The sequence below is a fragment of the Trachypithecus francoisi genome, unplaced genomic scaffold, assembly GCF_009764315.1.
Source record: "Trachypithecus francoisi isolate TF-2019V2 unplaced genomic scaffold, Tfra_2.0 Lachesis_group3, whole genome shotgun sequence".
In the NCBI taxonomy this organism is placed as follows: domain Eukaryota; kingdom Metazoa; phylum Chordata; class Mammalia; order Primates; family Cercopithecidae; genus Trachypithecus; species Trachypithecus francoisi.
Genome location: NW_022681468.1, coordinates 98,109,475 through 98,119,308, shown reverse-complemented (window position 1 = coordinate 98,119,308; position 9,834 = coordinate 98,109,475). Strand labels below are relative to the sequence as shown.

The following is a 9,834-nucleotide window of genomic DNA, read 5'->3' as shown; positions in this document are numbered from 1 at the left end:
GGCAGGTGGATCACTTGAAGTCAGGAGTTTGAGACCAGCCTGGGCAACATGGCAAAACCCTTTCTTTATTAAAAATACCAAAAAAAAAAAAAAAAAAAAATTGAGCAGAGTGTGGTGGTGCGCATTTGTAATCCCAGCTACTCGGGAGGCAGAGGCTGCAGTGAGCCAAGAGCGCAGCCTCCCAAAGTGTCGCCTGGGTGACAGAGCCAGACCCTATCTCAAAAAACATTAAACTATCCTAATAAATAAATCGTTTAGGGTACAGACTCCCATATGCTGGGCCTTCAACACTTTTGTCTTTATATTGGAAGTCGTCTGTGGCCTCCGCGGAGAGGGCGCTTGGGGGTTTGGGATTGGTGGCCAGCTGAGCCTGGTTGAAGGGCGGTTTGGGCCGCGCCCACCACCCTAGCCTGTTTCAAGGAGGGGTAAGCCCAGCGTGAGGCTCATTGGGTCGACAGGGGCACGTGACGGGTCCTGAGCCAATCCGTGGAAGGTAAAAGCTGCTTCCTGTTTGGGCATCAGTCCCCGGCGGGTCTGGTTTGGAGCTGCTGTGGTTTCGGACTGAGGTAGGTGGCAGGGTCCCCCCGTCTTGGGGGTCACTCCTCGTCAACCCTTTAGCTCGGGTCTTAATGAATGTCCTCTCGGCGGTTCTAATCCGAGCTCTACCACCCCGGGTTCCTGCAGGGGCGGGACCACTTGGTCCAACCTTTGCCTTGGTCCAACGCCTCCCGGAGGTTTCAGTCCATTTCACAGACCCGGCGTAGGCCTTGGGACCTGATCGGCCCTCGCGGGGAGGTGAACAGGGCTGCGGCCGCCGCGCCCCGGGCAGCGACGTCACCGCCCTTGCGGGGGATTGGCCGCCTCGCGTCGCGCGCCCTTCATACCTTTTCTCCCCGTGGCTGTCGGCGCCCGCTGGGCGAGAGGCCTATTCGGAGGCGGCAGCTCTGCGCCTTGGCGTTTCCTCCAAGGCTGCCTACCGGAAGGACCTGTCCGAGAGGGTGGAGGGCATAGGGTCAAGATCAAGGTCAGAGGCCCCATTAGGTTGGGAGAGGACACGGAAGGGGTTAGGAGCGCAGGAACTGGGGTCGCAGGAGAGACCCAAGATCTGACTTCAGAGGCCTGAAAATGCCAGTGCAATTCTGTTTCAGCCCGGGTGCGGCGGCTCACGCCTGTAATCCCAGCACTTTGGGAGGCCGATGTGGTCGGATCGCTGGAGCCCAGGAGTTCGAGACCAGCCTGGGCAGCATAGCGAGACCTCTGTCTCTATTATATAAATTATTAAAACAAAAACAAAAAAACCTGCTCCAGCCGAATCTGCTTGAAGTGGCGTTGCTGTTGTAACCACCAGACTGTGTTTGTCTCCCCATTTAAGGGTTAGCTCCTTGGGAGCAGGCAACTGTCCTCACTGGCACAGAGGAGGAGCGCTCAGTAAATTCTTGCTGGACGAATAAACGACTAGATAAGGTACAGTTGAAATCGTGTCTGTATACCTTTCTCAAAACCAACAAGATGTCCAGGGATAATTTTTTTGTCAACGCTAAATACTGGATTCAATAAGCTCATACTGTGTGTTTATTATGGCATGTACTCGCACCAAACCCTTTATTTGCATTTATTACAATTCTGTGAGGTAGGTTCAAACAGCACCGCCCCCACTTCCCTTTGTAAACTGAAGAAATGCAACTGGACTCAAGTTAATTGGCTAAGGTCACAAGGCCCCGCTAAGTTGCAGAGGCACTGCCTCCCAAACGCTCTTCTGCGTTCCACTGTGGGGTGAGGGGCAGAGCACTGTGTGTGGAGTTGGTGGGACCTGATTTCAGTCCTCTGCCCGTCTCTGTCTAGCTATGAGTGTGTAAGGGTTATTTTCTCTGGGAATCTCTGTAAAACGACCATTTTGGTTCCCAAGATTACATGGGATAAAGTGCCAGATGCTGGGAAGCTGCGGGACGGGTGGGGGTGTCGGGGGCGCTCGGATCCTAGTCCAATGCCTAAAGGACAGGCCACTTCGTACCCACTTTGTGGCACGCTGAGCTTGAGCCAAAAGGGAGGACAGGGAAAGTGCCTCACTAAATATTTGAGAATCTTTGTAAATCCGGTAGGGCATTAGCTAGGGCGCCTGTTCAGCGAAACGTTGTGGCACGGACTCTGCCTTTGTGGTCAGGAGAATGGTAGTTTCGCTATTTTATAGATAAGGCAACTCCAGCCCCTGGAAGGCCAGGACTTGCCAGTGTCCCACTAGCGGGCTCTTTTACAAGAATCTTCCTGGGCCCGCCGCAGCCAGGTGGCGGAGTGCAGAGGGCGCTGCTGGGGCATGGCGGAGGAGCGGCCAGGGGCCTGGTTCGGCTTCGGTTTTTGCGGCTTCGGGCAGGAGCTGGGCTCCGGACGCGAGCACCAGGTGCACAGCCCCAGTCCGCTGCGGGCGGGCGTCGACGTCTGCCGAGTGAGCGCGAGCTGGAGCTACACCGCCTTCGTGACTCGTGAGCCTCCCCGCCCCGTCCCCACTTATTCCAGCAGCAGTCTCCAGTCGCCTCCCCGCACCGCTGTGGTCAGTCCGGGTTGTCTTCCCCGTTCAGGCCGCCAGCCCCACATTCTGGGTTGGTCCCCAATTCGGCCCCTTCCCAGGAACACCCCCCCCCCCCCCCCCCCCCCCCCCCGATCTCGCCTCCATTCTGGCCACCCTGCTCCAATCTAGACCAGCCCCCAGCTCCGCCCCCAATTCTAGGCCCTCGGTGCGTGTCCCTTCCCCTCCCTAGCCCTCTCTCCGTCCCGCAGGTGGAGGCTGCGTGGAGCTGTCGGGCTCAGTCAGCGGCGCGGCGGGCGGCTGCAGGGACGCGTGGGCCTCGGAGGGGCTCCTTCTGGTGCTGCGCGCTGGGCCGGGGCCGGAGGCGTTACTGCAGGCCTGGGCGCCCGACTCGGCGCTGCGTGGGGAGCCCTTGTGGGCCCACAATGTGGTGCCCGAGGCCGAAGGGGAAGACGATCCGGGCGGTGAGGCCCAGACTGGGAGGCTACCCCTGTTGCCCTGCGCCCGTGCCTACGTGAGCCCGCGGCCTCCCTTCTACCGGCCTCTGGCTCCGGAGCTGCGGGCGCGCCAGCTGGAGCTGGGCGCCGAGCACGCGTTGCTGCTAGACGTGGCTGGTCAGGTGTTCTCCTGGGGCGGGGGCAGGTGAGCGGGGCCGGGGGCAGGTGAGGGCTGGTGATTGGAGAAGCAAGCGGAGGGGGACCCCTTAATGTGACTGTAGCTGACGAGGGTCTCCCTTGCTTAGGCACGGACAGCTGGGCCATGGGACCCTGGAGGCAGAGCTGGAGCCACGGCTATTGGAGGCGTTGCAGGGCCTAACCATGGCTGAGGTGGCCGCGGGGGGCTGGCATTCTGTGTGTGTGAGTGGTGAGTGACTTAGTGCTTCTCCAGAGGAGCTCATGATCTTGTGCAAACCTTCCTCCTCGTTTTCCAGTTTGAGTGGGTGGCCTACCCAGGCCTCCTTCCAAATTCATCCATCCATCGCCAGTCAGTTATGACTCCTAAATACCTCTCACCCTGGGCCGCCTCTGCTTGCACCATCGCCCACTCATACCTGGACCCTGAAGTTTGTTCCTAGCTTCTCTGTTACTGGTCTCACTGCCCCTCCTCTCCTCTCGCCACCTGCTACCAGTGAGGACTGTCTTTTAACAGTGGTCCTGAGGGAGTATGGAGTGTGAGGGGGCAGCCGAGCCAAGGAGAAGGGAGAAAGCTGCCTAGGGGACTAAGACATGTGGCACAGAGTGGATACTGGGGTGCCCAGCAGGTACCAGGATGGTGATGAGTGTGTCCCTGTGGTGGTGCCACAGCTGGCCGGAGTGAGGAGTTTCACTTGGTGATCCAGGTGCAGCTCCTTCCTAGGCTGTTAGAGCCCATGCAGAGAGGGTGAGGCTGGGAACAGATGATCTTTGCCTGTGTCTGGGGCTCTCAATTCTGGCTGCTACTTAGATTACCTGGAATCTTAAAAAGCTACCAATGCCAGGGGGGCCGGGCGTAGGGGCTCATGCCTGTAATCCCAGCACTTTGGGAGGCCGAGGCGAGCGGATCGCGAGGTCAGGAGTTTGAGACCAGCCTGACCAACATGGTGAAACCCCGTCTCAAAAAAAAAATACAAAATTAGCTGGGTGCAGTGGTGCGCACCTGTAGTCCCGGCTACTCGGGAGGCTGAGGCAGGAGAATCGTTTGAACCTGTGAAGTGGAGGTTGCAGTGAGCTGAGATCGAGCCACTGCACTCCAGCCTGGGCGACAGAGTGAGACTCTGTCTCAAACAAAAACAAAAAACTACCAGTGCCTGCCGGGCACGGTGGTTCATACCTGTAATCCCAGTACTTTGGGAGGCCAAGATGGATAGATCACGAGGTCAGGAGATAGAGACCATCCTGGCCAACATGGTGAAACCCATCTCTACTAAACATACAAAAATTAGCTGGGCGTGGTGGCATGTGCCTGTAGTCCCAGCTACTCAGGAGGCTGAGGCAAGAGAATCGCTTGAACCCGGGAGGTGGAGGTTGCAGTGAGCCGAGATCATGCCATTGCACTCCAGCTTGGGCAACAGAGTGAGACTCAGTCTCAAAAAAAAAAAAAAAAACTACTAATGCCTTCCCCTGCACCATATTCTCATGGAACCAGCCTGGGCTGGTTGCCAAGCTCAGGAAACCCTGGGCTGAGCCTGGCCATCATGGCAAAACCTCGTCTTTGTACAAAAATATGAAAATGCGCTGGACATGGTGGCTCGTGCCTGTGGTCCCAGCTACTCGGGAGGCTGAGGCTGGAGGATCACTTGAACCGTGAGCGGAGGTTGCAGTGAGCTAAGATCATGCCACTGCACTCCAGTCTGGGTGACAGAGTGAGACTGTCTCAAAGAAAACAAACAAACCCTGGGCTGGAGAGAAGAGAGACCAGACGGCTGGAAACAACCCACTGAGACACCCTGCACTCAAGGCCCAGCAGGAGTTTGAGGCCTTTAGTGTAGAGATTGAAGCATGGACGCATCCCGCCAGACTTCCTAGTTTCAGATCATTGCTGGGGCCCTGAGACCTCGGGCCTGGTACTTTAACCCCTCTGTGCTTCAGTTGTCGTGAATAAAATAGGGATCCTGCGTAAATGGCGATACTGTCATAAAACCACCTGCAGGGCTATTGTGAGAATTAAGTGATTATATTTGAAAAGCACATGAAACATCAGCATGGATGAAGCACTTCATAAAATCAGCTATTAGACATTTTTAGAATTAGGCAGCTGTTCCAACCAAAAAGCTCTAGTGTTGTGGGAGGCCAGGAAGGGGAGAGCTGTACATGGCTTTCAACAGGACCGCTGCGGGTGCAGTTGAAAAAGGGGCACAGGCCGGCCCAGTGGTGGTTTTATTTATTTATTTAGAGGGATTTTGCCATATTGCTGAGGCTAGTCTCGAACTTTTGAGCTCAAGTGATCCACCCATCTGAACCTCCAAAGTGCTGGGTTACAGGCATGAGCCACCACACCTGGCCCCGGCCCTGTGGTTTTGAAAGGGAGGCCACTGCGGCACTTCCAGGGATACGTTTCTAAAATGAGGGGCAATTTGGCAGCGTAAGAATGGAAGTGGAAGGTCCACTAAGGGTCTTAAAGGGTGATCTGAAGGCATTGAGGGAGATGGGACCTAAGACAAGACCCCGGGGCCTGAGAGGAAGCACCTTGGCCTGGAGCGCTGCCTTGGGCAGGGCAGGCTTTAGTTGTCCCCATGAGCGGATGGGATGGGGAAGGGAGTCTGGATGTATGCAGGGGGTTCACAGTCTGTTTCATGTGTCCCCTTGATTTCTTTCAGAGACTGGGGATATTTATATCTGGGGCTGGAATGAATCGGGGCAGCTGGCCCTGCCCACCAGGAACCTGGCAGAGGATGGAGAGACTGTCGCAAGGGAAGGTGAGGGTCAACTCGGCTCCCACAGCTGTCTCCCCAGGATGTGGCTGTCATTCCTAACTCCTGGCTGTATGCTGGCCTCAGAGCTACACTGCTCAGATGGAGCATGTGAACCCCTTACGGGAGGGAGCACTGGCAAGGCTGATGCCGGTCTTGGCACAACACACTTGTGCAGTAGTGCCAACCCTGCCTGTAGAATGTAGGGGTTGGGAGCACCAGATTTGGAGCTAGATAGTCATGTGCCTCAGAGCTGTTGTGGTAATAAGTGACAGCATGAATAAGGTTTAGCTCAGGGCTCAGTTGGCGTTCACATCATTATTATTATAATTCTAAAGCCACAGGACTGAATGAAGATGGTTCTCAGGTGAAGAGAACGGGCCGGGTTGAGGATGGAGCCCCTGCCCCCTTCATAGCTGTCCAGCCCTTCCCAGCATTACTGGATCTCCCCTTGGGCTCAGATGCAGTCAAGGTCAGCTGTGGATCCCGGCACACAGCTGTGGTGACACGTGAGTGGGGCTGGCAGGCTGGTTTGGGATGGAGCAGGAAGGCACTCCACGCCACTCGAGCTGCTGTGGAAAGGGGTGTGGTTGACGGAAAAACTTCTGTTATAAGGCTTCTGTGGCTCATACAGAGCAGCTACCTTGCTCAGTGGATAAGCCCCAACCCCCATGTTGTTTCACAGTAGTTCCCCAGCCTGTCAAGCTCAGAAGATTCTTCCTTCTGGTGGGAGGGTGATGCTCTCTGTCCTCCGTGCATGCCCACAGACACATTCCCTGCCTGCCGCCACCTCTGACAGCAGGGTCTGTCCAGTCCGGCATGGAGGAAGACTGTGGCGCTCGGTAGTTGGGGCACACAGGAAGATCCGCCACTTTTTCCGTTGGGATCCTTTGCCATGCCACATGTGATCAGCCAGTTGTTGAGAATATGTTGTTCTACGCCAGGCACATCTCATGACGATTGTAATGTGCTAGCGGTGGGCTGTGCCAAGCCAGGCTGGATAAATGCCTTGCCAAAGAACAGTAGTGACAACTATTGATTGTTCTTTTGCTTTCAGGAACAGGGGAGCTCTACACCTGGGGCTGGGGTAAGTAAATGGATTGTTTTTGTGACCCTGAAACCAAGGGGAAGAAAGACCTGGGAGTATAGGGCAGGTGACAAAGCCACCAAGACTAGAGGAAGCAGGGGCCTCGGCCAGGTCACTGGGAGGATCAGGACTGCTCCCTCCCTGGGGTTGGAACAGACGCAGGCACAGAGTCCGAGCCCAGACGGGGGAGACATGGAGAGGATATTGGTACCACCTGCCTACCTCTCTGAAAGACTGTCTTAAGGGAGTATCCAACCAGCATTTACAAAGCAGCTTTTTGTGGATATGACACTGGGTGGATAAAAAGGTATGACGGAAATGTGTGCTCTGAACATCTTAGCTTGGGTAGCAGGGAAGTCTGGAGGAGCGTCTTGCCTGGAGTGGCTGGTCGCCACTAGCCTCTTGGGGATACCCAAGTTGGCCTGGCTCTGGGTCTCCCGGATTCACAGAGCAGTGGGGCATAATCCTAGCACCTCATTTAATAGTCTGGGCCCCTTCGTGGAGGGAAAGCAGCAGCAAGACCCAGTGGAGACTATGGCAAAGGGGCTGGTTTCACTTTAGGTAAATATGGACAGCTGGGCCACAAGGACACCACCAGCTTGGATTGGCCCCGCCGTGTGGAATACTTTGTAGATGAGCAACTCCAAGTAAAGGCTGTCACCTGTGGGCCCTGGAACACCTACGTGTATGCTGTGGAGAAAGGGAAGAGTTGACGTGTGTATGTATATGTATATACAGCACCTGTGAAACCCCCATTCAGGTCAAGGAAAACCAGTGCCTGCACCCCAAGGGCCCTGTATTTGCCCCTTCCCATCATAGTCCTGCCTTTCACCCTCAAGCACCATCCTAAAATTGTCTGCACTTTAGAAACACCTGGAGAACATTGACAACCCCGTCTGCCTAAGATCAGCATCAATGAAACAATGAAATCAACGAAACAATGAAATCAGAACCTCTGGGTGTGTGGCCTAGATACTGGTAGATTCAAAGCTCCGCCCACCTTACCCCAGGTAATTTGATGTGTAGCTGAGATTGGGGCACATTCCAGGTCATCTTCCTTTGTCAGTCACTTTCCTGCTTTCGTTTGCATTTTGCCAGCCTTGCATGCATCCTTATACAACATAGTTGTTTGCTTTTGAGCATTAGATAAATGGAATCTTGTATATGTGCTTTTGTGTCGTTTTTGTCACTCAGCATTGTGTGATCCATCCTTGTTGGGTCCTGGAGTTCTTCCATTTTTAATGCTATATGGTGTTCCGTTGTATGAATAATACCTCAAGTGATACAGTTTTGTTGATGGTCATTTTGTTTCTGATTTCGGTCATTCCACATAATACTTTGAGCAGTCTTCTGCACACGTGCACAGGTTCCTTTGCAGAACATTGAGTTGAATTGCTAAGTCAAGAGATACCTTTAATTTTACTAGGTAACTGTTTTCCACCAGCAGGGTGGTGTCTGCTGTGGCTGAAATGTCAGGTAGATGCACACCGGTTTTAATTTGCATTTCCCTGAATACTGATGAGGTTGAGTAGCTTTTCATTTGTGTATTGGATAGCTGGCATGGTGGCTCACACCTGTAGTCCCAGCACTTTGGGAGGCTAAGTGGGGTGATTGCTTGAGGTGAAAAGTTCATGTTTCTTGGCCATTTGGAATTTTTCTGTTGTGAAGTGCCTGTTCAAGTTTTCTGGCCTTTTAAAATGTTCTGTATTTTCCTTAGTGATTTTTCTTTTGGATATTTCAGATCCACGTCTTTTGAGAGTTAGTATTCAGAGTATCTTCTGCTACCATGTAGTTTGTTGTTTCAGTCTCTCCTGGTATTACCAATTTTTGTTTGATACTTAGGTGATGCTTACTCCATGCCAGGTAAGGCTCAAAGTGCTTTACAAGTATCAACTTATTTTGATAAAGTAAGTTTAACATCAGTAGTTTTCTATATGGTTAAATTGTATTTGTGCATGTATGTGTCTGTGGTTTAGCAAATGTTTCCCACCCATGGGGTCTTTAAGTTTTTTTTTTTTCTTTTTTTTATTGTGGTTAAAATACACTGAACATAAAATGTTCAATAAAAGAGAAAAATTTTTTAAACCATTTTTAAGTACATAGTTCAGTGACATATGCATTTACTGTGGTGCAACCATCACTATGCATTTCCAGAACTTTTTCATCATTCCATGCTGAGACTCTGCACATTAAACACTTAACTCCGCACTCTCCCCTTCCCCAGCCCCTGGCAACCACAGTCCTAACCTTCTGTTTCTATGACTACTGTAAGTGCCTCATGTAAGTGTAATCCCATAGTATTTGTCTTTTTATGACTGGCTTACTTCACTTAGCAGCATGTCCTCCACGTTCATCCATGATGTAGCTTATGTATCCGGACTTCCTGCCTTCTAAAGGCTAACATTCTGTTGTACGTATATATTGCTTTTTATTCATCCGTGCATTGGTGGATAGTTTTGTTCACTACAGTGAATAATGCTGCTGTGAACATGGGTGTACAACTCTGAGTCTCTGCTTTCAGTTCTTTTGGATATATACCCAGAATGGAATTGCTTGTGTGGTAATTCTAATTTTTTTTGAGGAACTGCCCTACTGTTTCCCACAGAGGCTGCATCGTTTTACATTCCCACTAGAAGTGCACACGAATCCTAATTTCTCCACATCTATACTTGTTTTCTATTTGTTGGTTAACAGCCATCCTAATGGGTATGAAGTGGGTTTCATTGTGGGTTTTTTTTTTTTTTTTGGACAGGGTCTCTCTGTTGCCCAGGCTAGAGTACAGCCTCCACCTCCTGGGTTTAAGCCATCCTCCTGGGTAGCTGGGGCTACAGGCACGTG

The 9,834-nt window shown here is 52.6% G+C and overlaps 1 protein-coding gene across 15 annotated transcripts in view; it reads left to right on the top strand.

The window, feature by feature from the left end:
* Positions 1 to 212: 212 nt before the first annotated feature.
* RCCD1 (RCC1 domain containing 1) overlaps positions 213 to 9,834 on the top strand; it is a 35,442-nt gene continuing 25,820 nt past the window's right edge. For 6 of the 15 annotated variants that reach the window (XM_033188944.1, XM_033188949.1, XM_033188951.1 and 3 more), the window contains exons 1-7: positions 403 to 1,024; positions 2,189 to 2,477; positions 2,773 to 3,163; positions 3,264 to 3,385; positions 5,817 to 5,915; positions 6,248 to 6,418; positions 6,967 to 6,996. In XM_033188944.1, coding sequence (XP_033044835.1) covers positions 2,312 to 2,477; positions 2,773 to 3,163; positions 3,264 to 3,385; positions 5,817 to 5,915; positions 6,248 to 6,418; positions 6,967 to 6,996 — 979 coding nt within the window. In that variant the 5' untranslated portion in view covers positions 403 to 1,024; positions 2,189 to 2,311. Of the gene's footprint in view, positions 1,025 to 1,372; positions 1,465 to 2,188; positions 2,478 to 2,772; positions 3,164 to 3,263; positions 3,386 to 5,816; positions 5,916 to 6,247; positions 6,419 to 6,966; positions 6,997 to 7,557; positions 9,089 to 9,834 lie in introns of those variants that run through there. The other 9 variants (XM_033188956.1, XM_033188957.1, XM_033188955.1 and 6 more) reach the window with 7 other exon arrangements.